At 42.2% G+C, this 25,757-nt stretch overlaps 1 protein-coding gene across 1 annotated transcript in view; it reads left to right on the top strand.

Annotated features, from left to right (window-relative positions):
• Nucleotides 1–25,757, top strand: part of GRK4 (G protein-coupled receptor kinase 4) — a 379,913-nt gene that overhangs the window by 163,995 nt on the left and 190,161 nt on the right. The window contains exon 2 of the mRNA XM_082256443.1: nucleotides 3,326–3,421. Within this exon, the coding sequence (XP_082112569.1) occupies nucleotides 3,326–3,421 (96 nt within the window). The remainder of the gene's footprint in view (nucleotides 1–3,325; nucleotides 3,422–25,757) is intronic.

Below are 25,757 nucleotides of genomic sequence, written 5' to 3'. Positions count from 1 at the left end.
TATTGTCTTTATTCAACCTCACCTACTATGTAACTAAACTCGCTCATCCATGTCTTTATGGACCTTGCTTTGTGCACTGGTCCAAATCATTTGGTGGATGTGGGGTTGTTTTTCAGGGGTTTGGCTTGGCCTCTTAGTTCCAGTGAAGGGAACACTTAAGGCGTCAGCATACCAGGACATTTAGGACAATTTCATGCTCCCAACTTTATGGGAAACATTTAGGGTTGGCCCTTCCTGTTCCAACATGACTGCACGCCAGTGCAAAAAAGAAAGGTCCATAAAGATATGGGTGAGCAAGTTTGGTGTGGAGAAACTTGACTGACCTGCACAGAGTCCTGACCCCCAACCTGATAGAACACCTTTGGGATGAATTGGAGCGCTGACTGCGAGCCAGACCTTCTCTCCAACATCAGAACTTACAAATACTCCTAAGTTTTGTGGACAGCCTTCCCAAAATAGTTGAAGCTGTTATAGTGGCAAAGTGTGGCCCAACTCAATATTAAACCCTTCGAACTAAGACATGGATTCTATTAAAATTCATGTACGTGTAAAGGCAGGCGTCTCAATACTTTTGGTAATATAGTGTACATAATTACATTGGTCCAAGCTAGACTATTATAACTATGTAAAAAAAAATACCCATACCTGGAATTCTTCAAGCAATGCAGGTTGACCACCAGCTGGCCCAAGCCTTCTTGGGGGGGGGAAAAAAAAAAACACAACAGCCTACTAATACTAATGAGGTTGTCCCTCTGCTCTATCTTCATGTATGCATGTTCATGAAAGGATACTGGTGGCAACAACCATATGATTGGCGGACCAGTATTACAGAATGCGTTTGGAGATAAATCAGTCAACATATATAATTTATTGTATAGATGTAGCTTCTTCTGCATTACCAAAATGAGAGAAACTATTAAATTATGCCATTTATAACTCTATAACAATGAGCCTCTCTCTTTACCCTCTTTTGACAAGTACTAAAACTTATTTTTGTACTTTTAATACTCAAATTAGTCAACAGATGGTAGCTATCCTTTTACGGTATTAGAATGTTACCAACACAGGTGATTCAGCAAGTGTGAAACATTTCTCCTATTTGAGATGCAATTCATTGTTACAGCTTTTCAAGCTTGAACTGTATGTACCATCAATTTTCCTACATAGTGGGGAAGTCTATTGTTGTGGTTGCAGTGGGGGGGGGGAGGGGGGGGAACAACTGTCTTCAATTTAACCACTTTACCACCGGAGGATTTTGCTGTCTTACGTCCAGGCCACTTTTTGCGATTCGGCACTGTGCGACTTTAACTGACAATTGCGCGGTCATGCGACGCCGTACCCAAACGAAATTTACGTTCTTTTTTTACCACAAACAGAGCTTTCTTTTGGTGGTATTTTATCACCTGTGCGATTTTTACTTTTTGCGCTATAAACAAAAAAAGCGTAAATTTTGAATAAAATAACAATATTTTTCACATTTTTTTATATGAAATTCCCCCCAAAAAAAATGTAAAAATCAAAATGTTTTTAAATTTTTGGCCAATTTGTTTTCTGCTTCCTATGTTTGGTAAAAAAAATCACAATAAGCATATTTTGATTGGTTTGCGCAAAAGTCATTGCGTTTACTAACTAAGGGAAAGATTTCTGTCATTTTTGGTGTTTTTTTTTAACGAGTGATGGCGGTGATCTGTGATTTTTTTTTTTTTTTTGTGGGACTGCGACATTGCGGCGGACAGATCGGACCCTTGACTGACATTTTTGACACTTTTGGGGGTACCAGTGACATTACTACAGTAATCAGTGCTATACATATGCACTGTTACTGTAAAAATGACACTGGCAGGGAAGGGGTTAATTTTATTGGAAGGGGAGGGGTTAATGTATGCCTGGTGCTTACTGACGTGTGGGGGGAGGTGGCTGAGTGACACAAGGACAGATCGGATGTTCAGCTACGCTGAACCCTGCAATCTGACCCTGTCTGTCACTTAGGAGATCCGTCCGCTTTGTTTACACAAGCGGGCGGATCTCCAGACTCGATTCCCCGACGATCGGGGAAGGGCGGCGGCGATCGCCGCTGCTCCTCCCCTGGCCTGACTCCCGCTGTGACTGAATACAGCGGGAGCGAGCCTCCGGCGGCGCGTGCGCCCGCCCACAAGGGGAGGAGTCCAGCGACGTAGGTCTACGTCGCTGGACGATAACGAGCCACATTGCCGCAGTAGCAGCAATGTGAGCGGTCGTTATGTGGTTAAATGGTTTATTGCAAGGCTCCAAATTTACATGCAAGATAACTCTCAGAGAGAATATGCTCACTCCATCAGGAGCGGTAGATCTAAGGTGAATCTCAAAAAATATAGTCTCATGGGCAAGGACAATGTTCTCAAAAAGCTTTTAGTAGCGTTTTTTAAATAGAGAACCATAGGAATACAAATATAGTTCCCTACCAATCAGCGAGGGTCCCACTATGTTATGCTTAGGATTAGACCAACAGGAGGGCCAGTTCACACCACATGCAGTCCAGTGCCTGTTTTTTTTTTCTGCATCAAAAATGCATTGAAAGTAGATTATATGGTTTCCAATGCCATAGTTCACACCAGTGCTTGTAGTTCCAGAAAAAAAAATAGAATATGCAGCATTTTTCCTGCACAGGAACGCTGCAAAATGCATAAATAACGCACTGGAACGCACCTAGATGCACCAAAAATGCACTGGAACACACATGTCCTTATTTAAGGATTAGAAAAAAGAGGAGGAAAAATGCACTGGAATGCATCAAAAATACACTGAAACATGTCAAAAACGTGCATGCAGAAAATCATCTGGAACGCCTTCGGGACTTCGTTCTATGGTGTGAACTGGCCTGGAGTGTTAGCTTTGTGAATCAAGCTTACAGACAGTCGAAGGCATGAGGAGGTTTATAATGATTTTAACCTGAAGACATCTTAAAGGGGAAGAAGGTCATGCAGATGATGAATATAGTAAAAAGAAGTGTGATTTGGGGGATACGTTCCTTGAGTGTCTTGTACAGTGGGGTTTAGAAAGAGTGGCATTGTAGCAGTGGAAGTGAGTGACATATATTAACTCTTGATTGTATCAACAGTACTTGGACCCTTGTGATGGGTGGACCAAAGTTTGGGAAGCACATTAAATATAATAATAAGAATTGGTCCATCTGGTGATGACAGATTGTAACTAGCAGGGCTCTAGTAGTGCCTGTAGGTGTGCTGAGTGCTTGACTATAAAGTGTTTTGGATAAGGTAATGCTATGTAAATATTCTAGTAATGGCTTATTTGTCCATATGTTTAACAAAAAATATAATTTTTACAGGAGGTGGTGGCAAGAGGAATGGTCGCAGCAAGAAATGGAAGGATATGCTGAAACTGCCCCACATCAGTCAATGTGAAGAGCTTCGACATACAGTAGGTAAGTACACTATGTTTAACATGGATTTGACCATTCTCACCACTGAAAATATTCAGTGCATGAACTGCTCTTCTCCTGAGGTTGCTATGAGCTACTCTGTGCATGACTAGTGGTTAGGAATATGGCAGAACATATTTTGTTCTGTGTATAAAGAGGCTCTTTGGTGTACAGTGCAATAATGAGTATGAGGGGGGGGGGGGGGTAAAAGCACCCAGCAGTGGAAAATAAAAAAGTGAAAATAAGTTATAAAATGAGTAAAGAAAATAAAGTATAGCAGATATATTACAAGTAGACAACCCAATGGAAAATATGAATGTGCATTTTTATGTCAGGTTATGTTTTTAAACTCTGTTCTAAATTTGTGTTTAGTGGGTTTTGTCTTTCACAAACTTTGTTTAAGAGACAATGAACATCATATGAAAACTATGATACAGATATAACTACTCTCATAAATCAAGACAAAACACTTATTACATTTATACTTATTGTGGTTGATTTGCTAAAGGCAAATAAATGGAATACAAGCAGTCCCTGAGTGACAAACATCCGACTTGCAAATGACTCATACTTACAAACAGAGGGAGACCACGGGAAGTGAGAGAAAATCTACCCCTGGGAAGGGAAATTCACACCTGTAAGAGTTATCATGGGAAAAGGTGTCTCCGCTGAAGCTTTATCACCAATCCTTGTTTTAAGGACAACCCAAAATTTTCAAAATCCAATTGTCACAGGGACAGAAAGTGAGGTGAAATCATCTGAACAGGGGCACTGTCAGAAACGAGTGTGACCAGAAATGTGTGGACTGCCACAGAGAATACCAGGCACAAGTACAGTGTAAAAAATTATAAAATAAATTAAAAAATAAGTGAATAGCAGAAATTTAAATGTACCTCCAATATATCACACTGTGTAAAAAAAAAAAAAGGCAAAGACCCAACCAACATTGACACACAATGAACAACTGCCCAATCCAAGTATCTACAGGAATCAAGATAAGCACATCGTAATCATAACAGAGCCAGGGTCATACACGGGAGATCAAGCAGAGGGAGCTGGGAACAAGACAGGACAGGGAGTGGGTAACAGGAGACTGAGTAAGCAGGTAGGAAGGGATCACACTGCAGGGTCGGGATCAGGGGCCAGGATCAGGATGCAGGGACACAGGAATCCAAGAATATAGGTCAGGGGCACATTGGAATAAGAACACCAAGGCAGGAAAAAAAGAGCATGGGCAGGGTTTAAATACACTTCCTGCAACCAGCATCAGGTGATGACTGATTGCATGAGATGATGTGAGCTTCTGGCTGCTGAGGGACACCAACTGGTGGACATCGGAACTGCAGCCTATAGATCTTGGAGCCACAGTGCCACCAGCAGGTGAACCCTTTCCTGACAGTAACCCCCCCCCCCATGAATGCTCCATAGCTGAAGGAGTCCAAAAAAAAAGATACCTAGTTGCTGAATGAGTCCAGAGGGAAAATGTCTCATAGGCCAAAGAAGTGCCAGGTTCCAAATAGGATGCCCTGCTGCTGGGATACAACCATAAGCTAAGTGTCCCACCACCTGGGTTAGGCAACTGACTAGGTATCCTGTTGGCCAGATTCTCAGACACATATTACATTTGATCCCTCAAGACAGTAGGCATCCCAACGCTGGGGTACCATGGGTCATTAACAAACTTAGTCCTGGAGTCATGACAACCCTGGAACACGAACACCAGAATGTCTGGTTAGCTTCCCTGGTTTCCAGGACTTGTTCCACACATCAACGGCCATCTAGGTTTCTCCAAGGCATTGGTTAAACAAATCGGGTCCCTAATGCACCTGGAGTTGTGGCAATCGTATCCGGGTCATGGCAAGGCACAAATGATTATCTGCCACTCCCTTGGAGCACACCAATAACAAGGTCATGAAGGCAAATGCTATCAGTTGTGAAGGGTATGTCCATGCCACCAGACTTTGGTGCAACATTCTGTAAGAGGGACCCAACCGAGGTGACTGAAAAAAATCTCAGGCCAAACAGGTAACCCATACTAGTTACACAAAACTCAGAGGTGTCCAAAGCAATGGCAGATAGAATCATACCCTTAGCAGGAATATCTAGCTGAGCAGCAGGCATAGAGTCAGTTAAAGCTAGCTGGGCAGTAGGCACAAAGTCAGTAGAACCTGGCTGGGAGGTAAGTAAAGGATTATTAAGATCAGGCTGGTCATTGGTCAGAGGATGATTAGATGTAAGCTGATCCGGTGCCTGATGCCCAGCCTGCTGATCCGGTGCCTGCTGCCCAGCCTGCTGATCTGGTGCCTGCTGTCCAGCCTTTTGATCCAGTGCCTGCTGATCTGGTGCTTGCTGCCCAGCCTTCTGATCCAGGTGCCTATTGCCCAGCCTTCTGATCCGACGCCTGCTGTTTCGGTGCCTTCTGCCCAGCCTGCTGTTTAGGTGCTTGCTGCCCAGTCTGATGTTCTGGTGCCCGATGTCTAGCTTACCTCTGATGATCCTCTGACCAGTGACCAGCCTGATCTTAATGATCCGATGCCTACTCCTGGCCCAACCTTCTGGTGATTGGATAGTGGCAGGATTGTGCGAGTTGGAAAAAACTTTTGTCTCTTTTTGGGTTTAGCCACTGTTCTGCATGTGAATGCAGGGCTGTGGGTAGGGGGAGCAGCAGCAAGAAGAGAATAGCTGTGGGTTTGTGAAAAAGAGGGAGCAGTTGCTAAGGAGGATGTCTGAGGAATTGCCGCAGGCAGAGAAGCAGTAATCTTCAAGGGGTTAAAGGCAGGGTAGGTGCAGTGACAGGGTACTGACGTATAGTTAGCAGTAGGGTATACTGGGCTGCAACTGTGGTTGCTGTGGGTAATGGAGAGAGAGAGAGAGAGATACTTGAGCAGGCAGGTGTCTAGCATCAGGAATCAGATGTTGCAAGCTGACTGAGGCAGAGTGCAATATATCGGACCATGTTTGTAGTCGTTTTTGAACAAAATTCAGCTCACACTTTGCTTGTCTGACAAGAGACTGCACTGTGATAAGACACTCCACTAGCTTCTGTTGGGAACATGCTGAGCATCAAAGAAATAAGCCGAGTCATCCTCCAATAACCATACCAGTGATAGCCAACATAAGTGAGATTTGTGTTGTCCAAATGGCGGCATCTTTACATGCAAAGGTGCAAAAAATTCCTGTCCTTCATTCCGGATATTGAACTGTCACTTTAGCTCTGCACTCTCACCTTGCATAACCATATAGGGGAGGGGAGGGGGGGCTGAGTTACTGATCTGAGGGCTTCCAAGTCCAAAGTATCACACTGCTAAGTATATGATGTATAAACAAAAACAATACAAATGAGCAGCTAATTAGCCTGTCAAGTCCTTGGTGAGGATTGTAAACTTGAGCACCTATTGAATAAAAAAAACTTGATTATTAGATATTTAACAACTTGAGCACTCACGATATTCTCATACAATTCTTATTTTTATTTGTACTGAATGTTAACATTATACCATATTTACCTGGTTAACGCGGCCTTCTTTGCCCAAACCTGATATACCATCAGATATTAGCTGTCAGTTGAAAAGGAAAAGATGTCATAGATACATAACTACACACAGTTTACTTTATTAGTATCATGCATTCTGACACTTTTTGGTCTGACGACCAAAGTGTCATGAAATATTATTGTGAACTTTAAATAAAGATTTAGCATGTTAAGCATTTCACAGTATTTTAAAGGAAAGCTCTTTTTTGTTTTTTGGCCCACCTTATCAGGACTTGGTTGTTTTATCTTGTAAGGTTGTCCTGTAATTTCCTCTAATAATGAGCACTTGACAGTTACACAGCAGTGTCCATTCAGGTTGGATAGTTTTTGACAAGGAGGGACTATGATGCATCAGGTGACCAAACTGGAACCTTTCCAATTTACCTAAACTGTTCTGTTTTAAACCAAATGTATTCGGTATCAGTTAATTAACAAAGACAGGAAATTACTAATGACAGACACACAGGTAGAATTATCAGGAGTTTGAGTAAACTGAACGGGTTATTACGTGCAGACAAAGCTATTTCAATTTTTGGCACATGAGGTGACCTAGAAAGGGGAGGGGATATAGCTTTCCCTCTGTTTGGCTGATGAACAAAGTGAGTTAATTTTAATGAATAAAATAATTTTAATGATGTAATTTATTTGAATTTAAGGGCCACCTTAGCCATTGATGCTTTAATTTTAAGTTAGAAAGGTCTGCTTCCATACTATGTTTAGTGATTGCTCAAGTCTCTCGAAAGAAGAATTTCTGGCTCCATTTTGCTTTTGAAACACACCACAAAAATGCTTCATTGGAATGTGTTGCTTTTTACTCTCTCTCCAACTGTTGTACGCTTTGCTGCAGCAGCCATGTTGGTAACATTTCTTCAGGTACAAAAAGCAAGTATGCAGAGCTTTAGAAACCTAAAGTAGAATTTGCAGCTCTAGTCCAGCATGTGGGAGAGTTCTGCTGGGCAAGACCCTGAGGCCCGAGAAAACACGCTTACAGGGATAATTTGGACAAACTGCTAAAACAGCCAGTTATCTGTTCTGGTATTTAGCATTAGGCAACATAGAAGGTGAACTTTGTCCACTTGGAAACCAATGTGTTGAAAAAATTGATCCACTCTCCATGAACTGCCATTCACTTCCCTGTTTCCTCTATCCTCATGATCCTTGGTGCCGCGCATATAAACAGACCTTCTGATGACCCCCTGCTCCCTGAACTCCGCTAAACAATATTCCATTAAGTGCAAAGAGCTGTGAAAATGGTTGCTGGGTTATTGGGCTTTGCACAATGAGATTTTGCAATAATAATAAGATCCCATTTAAAAGAGACTCTTGATTGGTCTGTATTTGTTGCATTTTGCTCAATATTATTGTTCCTTGCACTGTTTTATTCAATAAACTTTGTCAGCATGACCCAATAAAATATCAAACTTTTATCCCATTCCTCTAATTGCTGAAGTTGTGGAGAAGTCACAAATGTCAATGGTTTAAGCACTCTTCCTCCTTATTTTATGTGTGGTCATGCCTGAACCAGCAAAAAAAAGTGTTCTTTGTAGAAGCTTGGTTGTAAGTTAGGAAAGCATATGAACCACCAGGTAAGAACAGATCAAAGCTTACAGTGGAGGTCCAAAGCCAAGCCCTCCTTCATGTTCCCTAAACATTTCCATTATCATCCCAATCCACAATGTAAAATATATTGAACAATACAGTATTACAAGGAGCCTAGTCTGATTTGAGATCACACACAGTCCAAAGTGGTAGCATTTTGTTTGGAATTTTTACAGTGGCCATAATATTTTTATGATTTATGTATAAAGTAGAAAAGTTCTTCAGATTCCTTTTATATTGAAGAGTAATTATTGTATCTTTTGTTTACTATGAATTGTAGTTCCACTCCATCAGCTTTTCGACTGGGACATTAGTTGCCCAGAGAAATGTTGTGTATCTACTAAAACAGCAAAATATGTAGTGTAAATTACTTACCAAGAGCATCTGAACTGTCATACTTACCATACTGTTAAGTTGATTCTAGTGAGTCAGTATAATACGCCCAAAGGGAAAATATAATAAGGATGTGCTGAAAGAATATAACATGATGTAGTCTTGATTAAGGGCAGGGAGCTATCTTAAATATCCTGTAAACCATGGGTGTCCAACCTTTTGACCTTTCTGGGCAACATTGGAAGAAGGTGAATTATCTTGGGCCACACATAAAATGCAATGCAAACACTAAGGAAAGCTGATGAGTCGGGCAGATCACAAGTTAACGGTTGCTAATATAGATTATTTACCGTATTTGCTGGTGTATAAGACAAATTTTTAACATTAAAAACATCCCCCAAAAATAGGGGGGTCGTCTTATACGCAGAGTATAAAATGTGAGGATTACTTTACATTGCCCAAAACAAACGTCCCTATTAACCTCCAAGCAGGGTAAGTACACAAATATCCCTATTAATCTCCAAGGTGAGTACACATGGTGTAATCTCTCAAAGTGCTGGCTGGATGTGTGGGTATACTGTACCGGTATTAACCGTAGTTTGGCTACATACAGTATACAGCGCTGAGCCAATCACGGTGAGGGATGTATTAATTATTAAATACACAGCCAGCTCGGATTGGCTGAGTCAGAGAGAGTAACATCATCAGCCCGCCTCTCTGACTCCGCCAATCCCAGCACGGTTTGTATTCAATAATAGAATACATCGCTCACCGTGATTGGCTCAGCGTGGTATACTGTATGTAGCCAAAGCTACGGTACATACAGTACTGCACATCCAGCGCTTTGAGAGATTAATAGGGATGTTCGTTTTGGGCCATGTAAAGTACGGTAGTCCTCACACATTTTTTACTCCTCTACGGCACATTCATTAATACCGCACATCCAGCAGCTTGGGAGATTATTAGGGACGTTAGTTTTGAGCCATGTAAAGTAGTCCTCACATTTTATACTCCGCTACGGTACATACATTATTTTTTGGGCTGCCTCAGAAGGGGGGTAGTCTTATACGGCAAATATAGCCCTAAACCTATGTTTTAACTTGAAAATTAGGGGGTCTTATACGCCCAGTCGTCTTATACGCCGGCAAATACAGTATCATTTACTGTATGTATTTTGTTTGTGTTTTCAAATGCTTGCCAAGAGTTCAACTTAAAATAGATGGTATATTATGAGTAGCAGTGGTTCTCTGAAAATAAATTCCAAACAAAAAAACAGCTATTTCGTTTTTGGAAGAATAGAAGGATTGCATCTGCCCTGGCAGCAGCTTTCTGTAACCTCTTGCCATGTCCCTGCTATCCCCTTTATGACAATCTATCTTCATTAAGTCTCATTTATTTTAAATGAAATTGGTTAAATGTTATGAGTTTTTCACTTTTTTGCAACTAGTAAATTAATAAGCGGACACATGTGTTTTTGAGTCTCTCACTCTCTCATCCTCCAATTACTCCACTGCGTACTATGGGCTTGCGCCATTCATGTTTATATGATGACCTATCTTTAATAGCATGTGTTTGGCTGCAGATGTTAACTCATAAAAAAGACTGTATGTGCAGCGGTTACACCAGCACTCTCTGTTGTGTGAACTTGCACACAAATCATGGTTTTAATTTACTTTGGGCAATCACTTTTTTTTTTTTTAACTGTGTAATTTTGTGGAATAATTTGACCTCTCTCTCTTGGCATCCATCAGTCTAGACCAGCAGCAGAAGTTCCTTTCAAACATTCCGATGTGAACGCTGACAGCAGATGAAAGCTCACTGCCCAAACTTGTCTGCCTTTTTTTTTTTTCTTCTTGTCTGATTTTGTCATGGAAAGATTTCTTTATATACTTGGCAAGCTATTGTTAATAAAAATGTAGGCCCTTAAGGTATGGGTCGATTATGAACAAAGAAAACTTGTTTTAGACCTTAACTGTTTTACATGACTTATGGGCTGTGCGTGCTCCTTTATAGACCTTCCCATATTGTCCACAGGTATGGATCAGGAGGAGGATTCTTCTGTATTTGTTCTTCTTAGATAGATAGATACATTTTGATTAATCAGAGAAGATTTTTATTGAGATATTATAGAACCATACAAACAAACAACACTAAAGTTCCAGAGAGTCCACTCATAAAAACGTACAGACACAACAAGTCTTAACCACTTAAGCCCCGGAAGATTTTACCCCCTTCCTGACCAGGGTTTTTTTTTTTTTTTTTTTTTTTTTTTTTACTGCGTGATTTTAACGGACAATTGCGCGGTCGTGCGACACTGTACCTAAACGAATTTCACGTCCTTTTTTTTCCCACAAACAGAGCTTTCTTTTGGTGGTATTTGATCACCTGTGCGATTTTTTGAGCATGCGCTATAAACAAAAAAAGAGCGTAAATTTTGCAAAAATAACAATATTTTTCCCCCAAAAAAAATGTAAAAATCTAAATTTTTTAACATTTTCGGCCAATTTGTTTTATGCTATATATGTTTGGTAAAAAAAATCGCAAAAAGCGTAGTTTGATTGGTTTGCGCAAAAGTTATTGCGTTTACTAACAAAGGGAAAGATTTTTGTCATTTTTGGTGTTTTTTTTTTAACGAATAATGGCGGCGATCTGCGATTTTTTTTTTTTTTTTTTTTTTTTTTTTTTTTTTTGCGGGACTGTGACATTGCGGCGGACAAATCGGACCCTTGACTGACATTTTTGACACTTTTGGGGTTACCAGTGACATTACTGCAGTAATCAGTGCAATACATATGCACTGTTACTGTAAAAATGACACTGGCAGTGAAGGGGTTAACTGTATTGGAGAGGGAGGGGTTAAGTGTGTCCTAGGGGCGTGATTCTAACTGTGATGGGACAGGTCTCCTATTGTAAAAACAGAGATCAACGGTTCTACATAGTAGAACCGTCTGATCTCCATTTTTACACAGGGGAGAATGACAGGCGGCTTGTTTACATAAGCCGCCCGCCTTTCTCCCGCTCTACCGATGATCGTAGTGTGACCGGCGGACATCGTGTCCGCCGGTCACACGCGCGGACTCCTCCGTGAACGAGCCGGGGCGGGCGCGCGCTCGCCCGCTATTGGCTCAAAAGCCGGTCACAAGCTAGCGACGTAGATCTACGTCACTCTGCCTGGCCGGGGGGTCACTGCCGCAGTAAATATACTGTGCGCAGTCGGCAAGCGGTTAAGGTAGAACTATAGGCAAGACTTTTTTTTTCACTTTGGATAGAGCAAAGGAGGGTTATAACCTCCTATCAAATTTCTTTTTTTTTTTCACCATCTGTGTCCCGTTGGGGAGATTTACCTTCACTTCCTGTTCCATAGCCAAACAGAAAGTGAGAAGAAATCTCTGTCAATTAACTACCTAAGGACTGTCCACTGTATATACTGTATATGTCGGTACTTTGACGTTAAATACGTCAAAATCAGATAGCTGCCATAACCCCAGTATTTTATTAAACAGCGGGTGGTCTGCTTTATCATAAGGGTGGTCCCAGCCGCAGGATCACCCTTATGGGCGGCGGCAGAGGTGTGCGTGTGTCCCCCCCCCCCCCCCCCCGTTGCCTCTTCCCGGTCGTTTTCCTGGTTTACCAGACCCACCTGTAGCGGGTAAAATTATCTGGTCTGCTTTCCTCTCAGGCAGGAAGTCAAGTGAGTTCAAGATGGCCCTTGCTTGACTCTATGGCCTTGGAGGACCAGAGTGACGTCGTACATCGCTTCCTAGCAACGGATTTGAAGAGCCCAATTTTTTTCATCATGAAAAAAATGATTTTTGATTTTTTTTTTAGTGTAGATGTGAGATCTGAGGTCTTTTTGACCCCAGATCTCACATTAAAGAGGTCCGGTCATGCTTATTTCAATTATGTTAAGGATGTTTACATTCCTTGTTATAGGAATAAAAATGATCAAAAATTTGGTTCTTAAAATAAAACAGTGTAAAAATAAAAAATAATAGATAAAATAGGAAAAAAAAAATGAAAGCACTCGCTCGCACACAGAAGCGAATGCGTACGCAAGTCCTGCCCACATATGTAAACGGTGTTCAAACCACACATGTAAGGTATCTCTGTGATCGTCGGAGCAAGAGCAATTATTTGAGCCCCAGACCTCCTCTGTAACTCCAAACTGGTAACCTGTAGACATTTTTAAATTGTCACCTATGGGGACTTTTAGGTATCCATTTTTGTCGCCATTCCAAGAGCGTGTGCAATTTTGAAGCATGACATAATGGGTATCTATTTACTCGGCATAATATTATCTTTCACATTATAGAAAAAAATTGGGTTAACTTTACTGTTTTCTTATTTTTTTCATTCAAAAATATTTTTTTGTAAGACCGCTGCGCAAATATGGTGTGAAAAAAATATTGCAGCAATCTCCATTTTATTCTCTAGGGTCTCTGCTAAAAAAAAAAAAAATAATATAAATATATATATATATATATATAATGTTTGGGGGTTCTAAGTAGTTTTCTAGCAAAAATAAATAAATAAATGATTTTAACTTGTAAACAACAAGTGTCAGAAAAAGGCCCGGTCCAGAAGTGGTTAAGGGAACTCCTTGGGGACCCCTAGGCTACCAGAACTAGTGTACCCATAGGAATATTTCCCCTCTATTATTTTTCTGGGGACAACCCAAGATTTTAGTAATTTCTTTTACTGACAGGTGTTCTAATCCGTCTCTCCATCCAAAATGAAAAAAAAGTTTTGCATTTAGTTATACTTTAAACTCAAATTCACACAAAGATTATAATTCACATGCAGGTATTTATCTAGCTCACATCATCGTTGGAATGGTCTACTATTTTCCTAAGATATAGTACTTTAAAAAAAATCTATCCAGCAGAAAGTCAACTGGGGCCAAGCCTGGAGTAGCAAGCTATCCTCCCCATACTTTCTCATACTTCGAGGAACTACCTCTATGTTTATCTATCCGTTTTTCGTATCGCAATTTTGTGCCCACAAGCTCAAGCCACATCTTTGGTGGAAGGGAAGATTGGGAAGTGCAGTGTAGCCGTATAAGCCTCCATGCATGAATTAACCACTTGCCAACTGCTCACAGTAATCCTACTGCGGCAGTGCGGCTGCGTCGCTGGACTCCTAGTGATTCGACACAGCGGAAGTTGGGCTAGGGGAGGAGAGGCGGCGATCACCGCCTCCCTTCCCTGATCATCGGGGAAAGTGTGAGAAGACCCGCCTGCTTATGTAAACAAAGCAGGCAGATCTTCTCAGTGACAGACAGGCAGGGATCACTAGATTCAGCATAGCTGAACCTGCGATCTCTGTGTCTGTCACAAACCCCCCCCTCCCTCACACACGTCAGTAAGCATGAGGCATATATTTAACCCCTTGATCACCAACAGTGTTAACCCCTTCCCTGCCAATGGCATTATTACAGTAACAGTACATATTTTTAGCACTGATTACTGTAGTAATGTCACTGGTCCCCCCAAAAGTGTCAAAAATGTCAGTCAGGGGTCCAATCTGGCCGCCGCAATGTCGCAGTCCTGCAAAAAAATAGCAGATCGCCGCCATTACTAGTAAAAAAGAAAAAAAAAACAATAAAAATGACATAAATCTTTCCCGTAGTTAGTAAACGCGATAATTTTTGCGCAAACCAACCAAAATAGGCTTATTATGATTTTTTTTTTTTTTTTTTACCAAAAATATGTAGCCGAAAACAAATTGGCCTAAAATCTAAAAAAAATTTAGATTTTTACGTTTTATTTTTTTGGAATGTCATATAGCAGAATGTGAAAAATATTGTTTTTTTTTTTTTTTCAAAATTGTCGCTCTTTTTGTGTTTATAGCTCAAAAATTAAAAATCGCACAGGTGATCAAACACCACCAAAAGAAAGCTCTTTTTGTGGGAAAAAAAGGTTCTCAATTTTATTTGGGTACAGCATTGCACGACTGCGCAATTGTTCGTTAAAATAACGCAGTGCCGAATCGCAAAATAGGGCCTGGTCAGAAAGGGGGCAAATCCTTCCGGGGCTGAAGTGGTTAAGGCCCTGGAGCCCACCCCTCTAATCTACCACATCCTATATCACTTCATCAAGCATACCCAGGATACATTGTTTAGGGTCTGTAAGAATATTGATCTGAAATGCATTATTAACTGTAGTAACAATAGTTTCCCAATACCAATGAAGCTTTGGCATTGCTAAAGCAAATGTGTAAGGTCTCCTATTTCTCTACCGCACCGAGCACAGACTGGGTCCGGGCATACGCCCATAGAGTGTAACTTGAGTGGGATGTGATGTACTCTTAATAGAATATACAACTGGGATAGTCTTTGCAAAACGTTCTGGGAGCACAAACTTAAAGATTCTAGGGCTGCTTCCCATTGGTCCCATTGGTCCTCTGAGATATAGCCCACACTAGGTATATTTTTCTAATTTATTTTTACTAGCAGGTTTTCCAGAATAACACTGCAGGTCAGTGATTAGGGGAAGTATAAATCTTGCATAATTCTGTCCATTAGGATGGCCATAGATACAGTAAGTTAATATGTTTACATAAGGCTAAGTTCACATGTGGGCGTAGCGGATCGCGGGCAGAATCACCGGATTCTGCCCGCGATCCGGCAATCATTGCAAAAAGCGGGACGCCTGTGCGTTGCCCGTGATTTGCAATGGCACCCCAAACGCTGTGCGATGTTGCCGCAATTTCCACCTGCTGAATCGCGGTAACATTGCGCAAACAAAATCGCGGGACGCATGACGCCCAAAAAAGGTACAAGAGCTTCTTTGGGGCGTCATGCGTCCCTCGATTTTGTTTGCGCGATGTTACCGCGATTTGGCAGGCGGAAATCGCTGCAACATCGCACCGCCTTTGGGGTGCCATTGCAAATCACGGGCAACGCACAGGCGTCCCCCGATTTGCAATGATTTCCGGATCGCGGGCAAAATCGCTGTGATTCTGCCCGCGATCCGCTACACCCACATGTGAACTTAGCCTTAACAGTGTACATTAATGTCAACTTTACAATTGCAACTAGATTTGCAAGGTTGTAAGTAACATCAATGATGGTGAGGAGGTTCAAAAGATCATGTTTGGTATGCTATACTAAAAGTCCTTTCATCATTATTGCATGATCAAGGCTTGTGCAATGTGCTTAAGGCATCTCCAGCATCGGTCAGGGATATTGAAATTGGGGGTGTGCAAAAAAAGCAGGGGTATAATACCAGTTGTACAGTGTTTTGAACTGATTTTCTTTGTAAACTATACAAAGTAACATTTTATGGGCTAAAGCCCAAATTGAATCTACATTTCTTAATAGTAAATTTACTGTTTAGGATATGTTCCCATTTGAACATGTAATAGTGATTTGTGGGTGGGTGAGTGTGCTGGCTTTCTAGATACATTTTAATGTGCACACCACCCATCAGGTTGTCTTGCTGCTTTGACAAGCCTGAACAACCTCTGTTTAGTACAAATTCTCTAAGTTTGAGGACTAGTTCCCTGAGATCTGGCATATGAGAGGACTCTATTGCTGCCACCCTTTTTATTACTCATTTACCATTTATCCACTCTACTCTTTGTTTATAATAAGCATCCCTTTGGAGATAATATGGCCCCCTATGTATTACCCACAACCGAGGTGTAGAATAAATTGGCATGTGTTTATAGTTTAGTTGTTTGTTTTTATGGTCGTTTTTGAGTTGTTGCCCTTTCAAATGAGAGATTGGCATCCACTATGAAAGCCCATATTTTTCAGATTAGTCCAAATATGTTGCCGATTGCTTGGTCTGCAGTCAACATTGAGAAGGGTCAGGAAGTCTAATTTGTTTTATAAGATGATCCTCACACAACAATCAGTGATGGTAGGGCATCTTAAACTAGTCCCCATGTATCATTTTAATGAGTTGCTTTCTTATATCTTCTTAACTAAAAGAAGCAGTGGTTAATGCGCTTGTCATAAGGTTTTGGGTTTTCATTTTGTGGAGGTTTTTGCCACTTTAATGCAGATTGCACATGTGAGCCAATGAGTGTATGTTAGAATGTTGGCAGTGCTGTGTAGATTGTGGCAACGCAGCATTACAATGATTATTCTCTACAGAATCAGATAAGTGAGCGAATTCTTGCCTGGAGCGCCATTTCTCCTCTGGCAGGTTGTCAATTCCCCTTTCAATAAACATTGTATAAAGTCGTCATTTAAGCCTTGCTAGCGTGGAGCACTCTGTTTGTTGTCAAACACTCTGCCAGCACCCGGAGCTGCTCAACAAAAGTTCTTAAAGGGAATGTATAGCGCTTTTTGAAGGTTTTATTTATTTTTATATGTACCATAATATAATAGACTTCTAGGGGTTGTTTTACTAAAACTGGAGAGTGCAAAATTTGGAGTAGTTCTGCAAAGAAACTGCTTCCAGGTTTTTTTTTTTTTTTTGTCAAAGCGTAATTGAACAAGTTGAAGTTAGAAGCTGATTGGCTACCATGCACAGCTGCATCAGATTTTGCACTCGCCAGTTTTAGTAAATTAACCACTTAAGCCCCGGAAGATTTTACCCCTTTCCTGACCAGGGTTATTTTTGCATTTTTTTTACTGCGTGACTTTAACGTACAATTGCGCGGTCGTGCTACGCTGTACCTAAACTAATTTGATGTCCTTTTTTTCCCACAAACAGAGCTTTCTTTTGGTGGTATTTGATCACCTGTGCAATTTTTTGATTATGCGCTATAAACAAAAAAAGCGTAAATTTTGCAAAAATAACGATATTTTTCACATTTTTTTATATGAAATTCCCCCAAAAAAATGTAAAAATCAAAATTTTATAACATTTTTGGCCAATTTGTTTTATGCTACATATATTTGGTAAAAAAAATCGCAAAAAGCGTATTTTGATTGGTTTGCGCAAAAGTTATCGCGTCTACTAAAGGGAAAGATTTTTGTCATTTTTGGTGTTTTTTTTTAACGCGTAATGGCGGCGATCTGCAATTTTTTTTTTGCGGGACTGCGACATTGCGACGGACAGATCGGACCCTTGACTGACATTTTTGACACTTTTGGGGTTACCAGTGACATTACTGCAGTAATCAGTGCTATACATATGCACTGTTACTGTAAAAATGACACTGGCAGGGAAGGGGTTAACTGTATTGGAGAGGGAGGGATTAAGTGTGTCCTAGGGGCGTGTTTCTAACTGTGATGGGACATGGCTACTAGTGTAAAAACAGAGATCAACGGTCCTACATAGTAGAACCGTCTGATCTCCATTTTTACACAGGGGAGAATGACAGGCGGCTTGTTTACATTAGCCGCCTGCCTTTCTCCCTTCCCGGCGAACGATCGCGAGTGACCGGCGCACTGACTTGTTAGGGTACGAGCCAGGGCGCGCGCTCGCCCGCTATTGGCTCACAAGCCTGGGACAGGCTAGTGACGTACCGGTACGTCACTTTGCCTGGCCGGGGCTGACCGCCGCAGTATATGTATTTGCGTCGGCAAGTGGTTAAACCCTTAGTCTGATCTGATAAATGCACATCTTTTTTCAAGCATTTTTTAAACTTTAATCAGCTTTATTTGTAAGAGTATTAATTATAAATATATTTCAGGGCAAACATAATTTGTTTGTTAAATATGGCTTATATATGGCTTAAATTGTTACAGCCAGGCTTTGTTTCTTATTTAAAAAATATTTTCAGTATTTGTGCTTGAAATAGATCTCCACTATTTATTTAAAATCTAGTAAAACGTTTTTGTCAAGTCAATGCCATTTCAAGTCAATTTCATTTATTTTTAAATCTGCAATCTGGTGATCCAGCCACAAAGGTCCTAGTTTATGCACTTTTTGTTAGAATGTGGCAACGGTGTGTGCTTGGCTACCAGTTGTCCTCCTGCATGGTCACCTTTTGACATGGCTTCTGATAGAAACTTAACAATAATATAATTACATTACACAGGCATAGTGCATCATCCAAGAAACCAGTCCTGAGAAATTCCATTCAGCCGTCTCTGGAGTGCATGCATGTAGACCGTTTCAGTGCTGCTGATTTCCTGAAGCAACCTAGAAAAAAACGGAACACCATTATTTTGTTCTCAAAGAGAGGCAAATTTTTATAATATGCAGTATGGGGGAGTTTTACTAAAACTCATGCACAAAGAATCTGGTGCTGCTGTGCATGGCAGCCAATTGGCTTCTAACTTCAGCTTGTTCAAATAAAGTGTTTATAAAGGTAAATTAACGAAAACAAGCATGTCTATACTTACCTAGGAGTGGCCACGAACCTCCTCTTGTTGGATTCCCCCCCCCCCCCCCCGCTGGCATTTCTGGCCCCTCCACTCTGTCCAATGCCCCCATGGGAAGCGGATTCCTATGTGTGCGTGCTGGCCCCTGAGCCCCACTGCTGCCTCCATTGAGACAGTGGGACTCTGCCCTGTTCCCTCATCACTGGTTTTGGTTGACAGCACTGGGAGCCAGTGGCTCCCGGTGCCCCAGCAAAGCCAGTGAGACCCAGAAGGTAGGGGAGAGAAGATCTGCAAACGTGCACGGCACTGAATCAAATGAGGGCTCAAATGACAATATAGCATGGAAGCTGATTAATTTCTATGCAGAACTGCACCAGATTTTGTACACTCCAGCTCTGGTAAATTGTCCCTGATGTTAGGGATTACTTCTACTTTACCTTTTTAAAGGTGGTGGTCACTGGATTTACTGGTTGAGCTGCCTGATGAACAGAACCACTAGAAAGTGCACCTTCATATCTGCAATATATTACTTTTCATTGTAGGGGCTTTTGGAAATACCTAATCTGAAGGTCCTCTAACTCTACTTGGAATCTAACTCTAACCTTACCCTAACCTTGACAGTAATGTAACCTTAACCACTTTACCACCGGAGGATTTTCCTGCTCTACATCCAGGCCACTTTTTGCGATTCTGCACTGTGCGACTTTAACTGACAATTGCACGGTCATGCAATGCCGTACCCAAACGAAATTTACGCCCTTTTTTTTCCCCACAAACAGAGCTTTCTTTTGGTGGTATTTAATCACCTCTGCACTTTTCATTTTTTGTGATATTAATAAAAAAATGCGACAATTTTGAAAAAATAACTATTTTTCTACTTTGACAGTTAAAAAATATCCAATATATCAAATTTTTGTCATATATTTAGGCCAAAATGTATTTAGCTACATGTCTTTAACAAAAAAATGCTCAATGAGCGTATTTTTAACCGCTTTAAGACCGGAAGATTTTACCCCATTCCTGACCAGGCCATATTTTGTGATTCGGCACTGCTTTACTTTAACGGACAATAGCGCAAGTCATGCGATGCTGTACCCAAATGAAATTGATGTCATTTTTTTCCCCACAAATAGAGCTTTCTTTTGGTTGTATTTGATCACCTGTACGATTTTTACTTTTTGCGCTATAAACAAAAAAAGAGCGACAGTTTTGAAAAAATAACAATATTTTTCACATTTTTTTATATGAAAAAATGTCATTCTGTATCAAAAATGTATCAACATTTTTTAACATTTTAGGCCAATTTGCTTTCTGCTACATATTTTTGATAAAAAAAATCGCAATAAGCGTATTTTGATTGGTTTGCGCAAAAGTTATCGCAGCTACTAACTACGGGAAATTTATGTCATTTTTATTGTTTTTTTTTTTTTAACTAGTAATGGCGGCGATCTGCAATTTTTTTTTTTTTTGCGGGACTGCGACATTGCGGCGGACAGATCGGACCCTTGACTGACATTTTTGGCACTTTTGGGGGTACCAGTGACATTACTACAGTAATCAGTGCTATAAATATGCACTGTTACTGTAAAAATGACACTGGCAGTGAAGGGGTTAACTTTTATTGGTGCTCAAGGGGTTAATGTATGCCTGGTGCTTACTGATGTGTGTGGGGGGAGGGGAGGGGACTGTGTGACAAAGGCACAGATCGCAGGTTCAGCTATGCTGAATCCTGCAATCTGTCCCTGCCTGTCACTTAGGAGATCCGCCCGCTTTGTTCTCCACACTCGATCCCCGACGATCGGGGAAGAGCGGCGGTTGTCACCGTCGCTCCTCCCCTGGCCCGACTCCCGCTGTGACTGAATACAGCGGGAGCGAGCCACCAGCGGCGCGCGCGCGCCGCCCACAAGGGGAGGAGTCCAGCGACGTAGGTCTACGTCGCTGGACGATAACGAACCACTTTGCCGCAGTAGGCTCAACGTGACTGGTCGGCAAGTGGATAAGGCCCCTTTAACACGGCTCCGTTCCGTCTACGGAGCTGTTCTGCTCAGCGAGGGATCGATCCGCTGATCCCCGCTGAGCAGGCGGATGACAGCTCCGTCTCTGCTCTGTGTGCAGAATTGGAGGTGTCAGATCCCCGCTGTTCTCTATGGGGGAATCGGATGAGAACGGACCGCCTGTTCGTTCTCATCCGATCCGCCAGACGGATGGAAAATAGGGTTTCCATCCGTGCGGATTTGAGGGACAATCAGATCGGATGTCAGCGGACATGTCTCTGCTGACATCCGCTGTCCCATAGAGATGCATGGGGCATCCGTTCAGATCCGCCCGAAAAACTGACAGGTGCATCTGAACGGTCCGCATGTGTGAAAGGTGCCTAAAGCTGACCTTGCACTTCCATACAAGGTCAGCTTGTTAAAAGTGTACGTCCTTCCCCTTTTCTAAAACTAAATAAAGGGGAAAGAAATAAATTATTTGTCCGATAATCTCATCGTGTGCACTAGGCTTTCCGCTGTAATGTCCCTGTAAAACTAGAGGACCTTTTTGTTAAATTCTTTTGAAAGCCAGTGATTACTGTCAACATCACCAGGCTGCTTTGTGGGCACCACAAGGAGTACCCCCCCCCCCCCCACGTGGCCAGTTAGTTAGTTAGTTAGTGGTAGTTTCATGTGAGAAATTTGGGCTTTAAATTTAATTAACCTTAAAATAAAATCTATTGATTAGTTAAAGCAAGTGGAATGGGAAGGATGTATTTATTTCTACAGTGACCACCTATAGCAGTGATGGCGAAACTTGGCACCCCAGATGTTTTGGAACTACGTTTCCCATGATGCTTATGCACTCTGCAGTGTAGTTGAGCATCATGGGGAAATGTAGTTCCCCAACATCTGGGGTGCCAAGGTTCGCCATCACTGACCTATAGCGTGTGGATGTTCCTTGCACCTTAACTTTGGTTTCTGTTTCAGTAAATCTTCTCTTATTTAGGAATTGACAATGAAGCCCAGCAAGCAGAGATTTTAGATAATGCTACTATAATAATCGCTAAATAAACATGGAAACGGGATCTGAGCCCTGGTGCGTATGTTCAGACTGTGCGCTGTCTACTCTCTGTCTCCTGTGCTATGACTGACATGTGAACTGGCAGCTTATAGCAACAATACAAGGAGAACATTCATTCCCGTGAGACAGGATCCAGTTCTAAACAAACTTAAGCCGTTAGTACTTAACTGGAATGAATATCAGATTTTTTTTTTTTAATTAAATTTTAGTGAGCTGATTGTGAAATGTAGCATCTTCCAACATGGAAAGTAGTGCATCTATTTGTTCTAAGTGTCTGTTTTACATTGATATTTTTTTCTGTGATGTTTAGGACCCGATTGACTGTAGGGTCTCACGTTAGCCTGTAAGAATTCATGCGGGGGGAGGCCTTTGCCATAATAAGGAGCTGTGCACAGAATACTTGTAATTTTTTGCAGACTTGAGGTGATCATACATGGATCGAAATTCAGCCATTTCAGCAAGGATCTATCAATTTACTTTTTACAACCAGCCTGTTGGGTTTTTCCTGAACAATTAGTGCCGCTGGCTATAGCTGGCTGCACTGACCAGTGCAGTCTCGCCAGCGAGCGCGTGCAGGCCTCAGCTCCATGCTAGGTTGGCCGCAAAAGAGCACCACTGAACGTGGAGCAAGCTACTCCACAGAGGAGTGGGGTCTGTGTCCGTCAATGAACATCTGAGAACTGTAAGTTAAAAATCCCATTTTCTTTTTCACTCATTGTGTCAGCTTCAGATCTTCATAGCCATTTGGGACATCCAAAAGCAGTGTTTAAAAATGAGGGGTGGGAACAGGAAAAAAAAATACCAAGGTTAACTATAGCCAACCAGGTAAACAGGAGCTCAACCAAAACAACCGGAGCTCACCTGAAAAAAAAAACAATACACCCTCAAAGAGGATCAGGTCCTCTCAACAGCAGCCTGGAAAACTTTGCAGCCAAAAGAAGCATCCACAGATGCCAACACATCCAATTTATAAAACTTTATAAAAGTGTGCACCGATAACCAGGTGGCAGGCTTGCAAACCTGCGTCAGTGACGTCTGATGACAGAAGGCTCAGGAGGCACTAAGCGCCCTAGTAGAGTGCACCTTAACAGGGAAAGGAGGAACCTGACCCTTGATTGAATAGGCCTGAATCACTGTCTGTCTGGTCCATCTGCAAATGGTCGCAGAGGAAGCTGAAAAGCAGAGATCGTATTGTGATCTCCAGGTTTTCCAACAGATCAGAAGGAGACTTCGCTCGCAGACGGAGATCGTCCAAGTAGCCCAGTACCACGATCCCCCTATTGGCGTAACAAAGCTAGCACCGGGGCCAACACTTTTGCGAAGACCCGAAGAGCAGAGGCAAGACCAAAGGGTAACACCACAAACTGATAATGCTCCTCTCCCATGGCAAAGTGGTGGAAGTGCTGATGACTGGAATATTGGAATGTGAAGGTTCGCATCCTTTATCGATAGAGGCGAGGAAATCCCCCTGATGCACAAAGAGGTTCAGCGCCTTGAGGTCCAGGATTGGATGCACTTTGCCTTCCTTCCTGGGAACTGTAAACCGGTTTGAGTAAAAACCTAAAAAAAAAAATAAAACGTTCCGAAGTCGGAACCGGGACAATCGCCCCTTGATGTAACAGGTCTTTTACCGCCCCAATTGGATATGGTCTTATCTCAAACATATAGGATGGTGAGACGTGCCTCTGTGTTGAGTGGCACCACATCCAATAAATATATAAGTAGAAAAAATAAAGAGATGTATAGGACTTTAAAGGTAGCCCCCATTAATCCCATGAGGAAAAAAAACATTGTATGTTTTGTAAACAAAAAAAACATTGTATGTATGAGGCCCCGTTCACATTGCAGCGACCTGACTTTGCCGGGCGACCTCGGAGCGGCCGGCACGGACTTCATAACATTGAAGTCTATGCAGGTCGCTCCGGGTCGCCCCAAAGAAGCTCCGGACCCTTTTTCTAAGTCGGAGCGACTTGTGTCGCTCCTATTAGAACGGGTCCGCAGCTTCTCTATGGAAGGCGACCTACGGTGACCTGTCAGGCAACCAGGTCGCCTGACAGGTCGCCTCAGTGTGAACGGGGGCTGACTGTATTGGTTACAGCAAAATGAACTGGTTAAAACCAACATATGGAAAATGTATAAAAAGGTGCTAACATCTTCCCAAACCACAAGAACCTATTTCATGCCCATAACGTGCCAGGATCTGGTATTTGTATGACCACGGAAACGGCGATGGTCTCCCTTGTCCGGGCCAGAGCAGGGTTCTAGTGCATATATTGCCAATGTTTACAGCTTCCTCAGGGGATCCTATTGGTGCCCAACACAAAGGGGAGGGCATGGAGCACCCGGACCCGCGGAGTAAGGCTGGAGGGAGGTCACTCGCAACAACCGTAACTGAGAGGGACACACGCAAAGCACTAAGCAGCCATATCATGCATGCTTGGTAGCGGTTGTTGCGAGTGACCTCTCTCCACCTTACTCCGTGGGTCCGGGTGCTCCATGCCCTCCCTTTTGTGTTTGGCACCAATAGGATCCCCTGAGGAAGCTGTAAACATTGCAAAAAATGCACTAGAACCCTGCTCTGGTCCGGACACGGGAGACCATCGCCATTTCTTTGGTCATACGAATACCAGATCCTGGCATGTAATGGGTTCTTGTGCTTTGGGAAGATGTTAGCACCTTTTTATACATTTTCCATATGTTGGTTTTAACCATTTCATTATGTTGTAACCAATTAATTTTCTATTTAATACTATTTTCTGAGTACTGGCTTTTTCCTCATGGTAATAATGGTGGCTACCTTTAAAGTCCTATACATCACTTTATTTTTTCTACTCTGATCTCAAACAGCCAATCACATTGAAACTTTTCTTTTTTTCAACTGTCATTTGTCTAATGACAATTTAAGTCTAATTGTCTGTGTGACGGAAGTGTAGGTAAGACAGAACGCACATGGAGAGCAGGAGTGCCAACAAAGCCTTTTATTGAACGGTAGCGGGTATGTTCACAAAGAAAGGGCCAAACAAAGGTGCCCAGGGTCAGACCCAACGTGGGTAGGACAGAGTTGCAGATAAACGGGTTAGTCCATAACAGGGGGCTCCCAATAGAATGGGCAAAGTCCTGGCCAGCGAGGGATTGGGCCACACACAGATCAGGGCAAACAATGAGGTGACAAAGTTCAGGCAGAGTTCTGGTAGGCCCAGTGTTAATCCACTCACCAGCAGGCAGATACAGGATGAATCCAAAATCCAGGTTGTAGGAAGGGACAGGGTAAATCCAAAATCCAGGTTGTAGGAAGGGACAGGGTAAATCCAAAATCCAGGTTGTAGGAAGGGACAGGGTAAATCCAAAATTCAGGTTGTAGGAAGGTTTGAAGAGGCCCGCAGGAACCAATAGGGGATTCTGTGTTCTCTGGCCGCAGCTCAGAGCCACACAGTCTTCCAAACAGCAGAGATGAACTACACACAGGAGAGACTCTCACTCAGCTAAATATATTAGGACTTGTGTCCCAGCAGGTGGGCCAGGCCACTCCCAGCCTGGCGTCCAGTTGCCCCAGCAACCAGCCCCGCCCCCCTCTATTTGAGCCCACACAAGGA

Source organism: Pelophylax lessonae (genome assembly GCF_965119305.1).
Source record: "Pelophylax lessonae genome assembly, chromosome: 1".
Classification (NCBI taxonomy): Eukaryota; Metazoa; Chordata; class Amphibia; order Anura; family Ranidae; genus Pelophylax; species Pelophylax lessonae.
The sequence above is the reverse complement of the archived record's forward strand: the minus strand, read 5'-3'. Positions and strand labels throughout refer to the sequence as shown.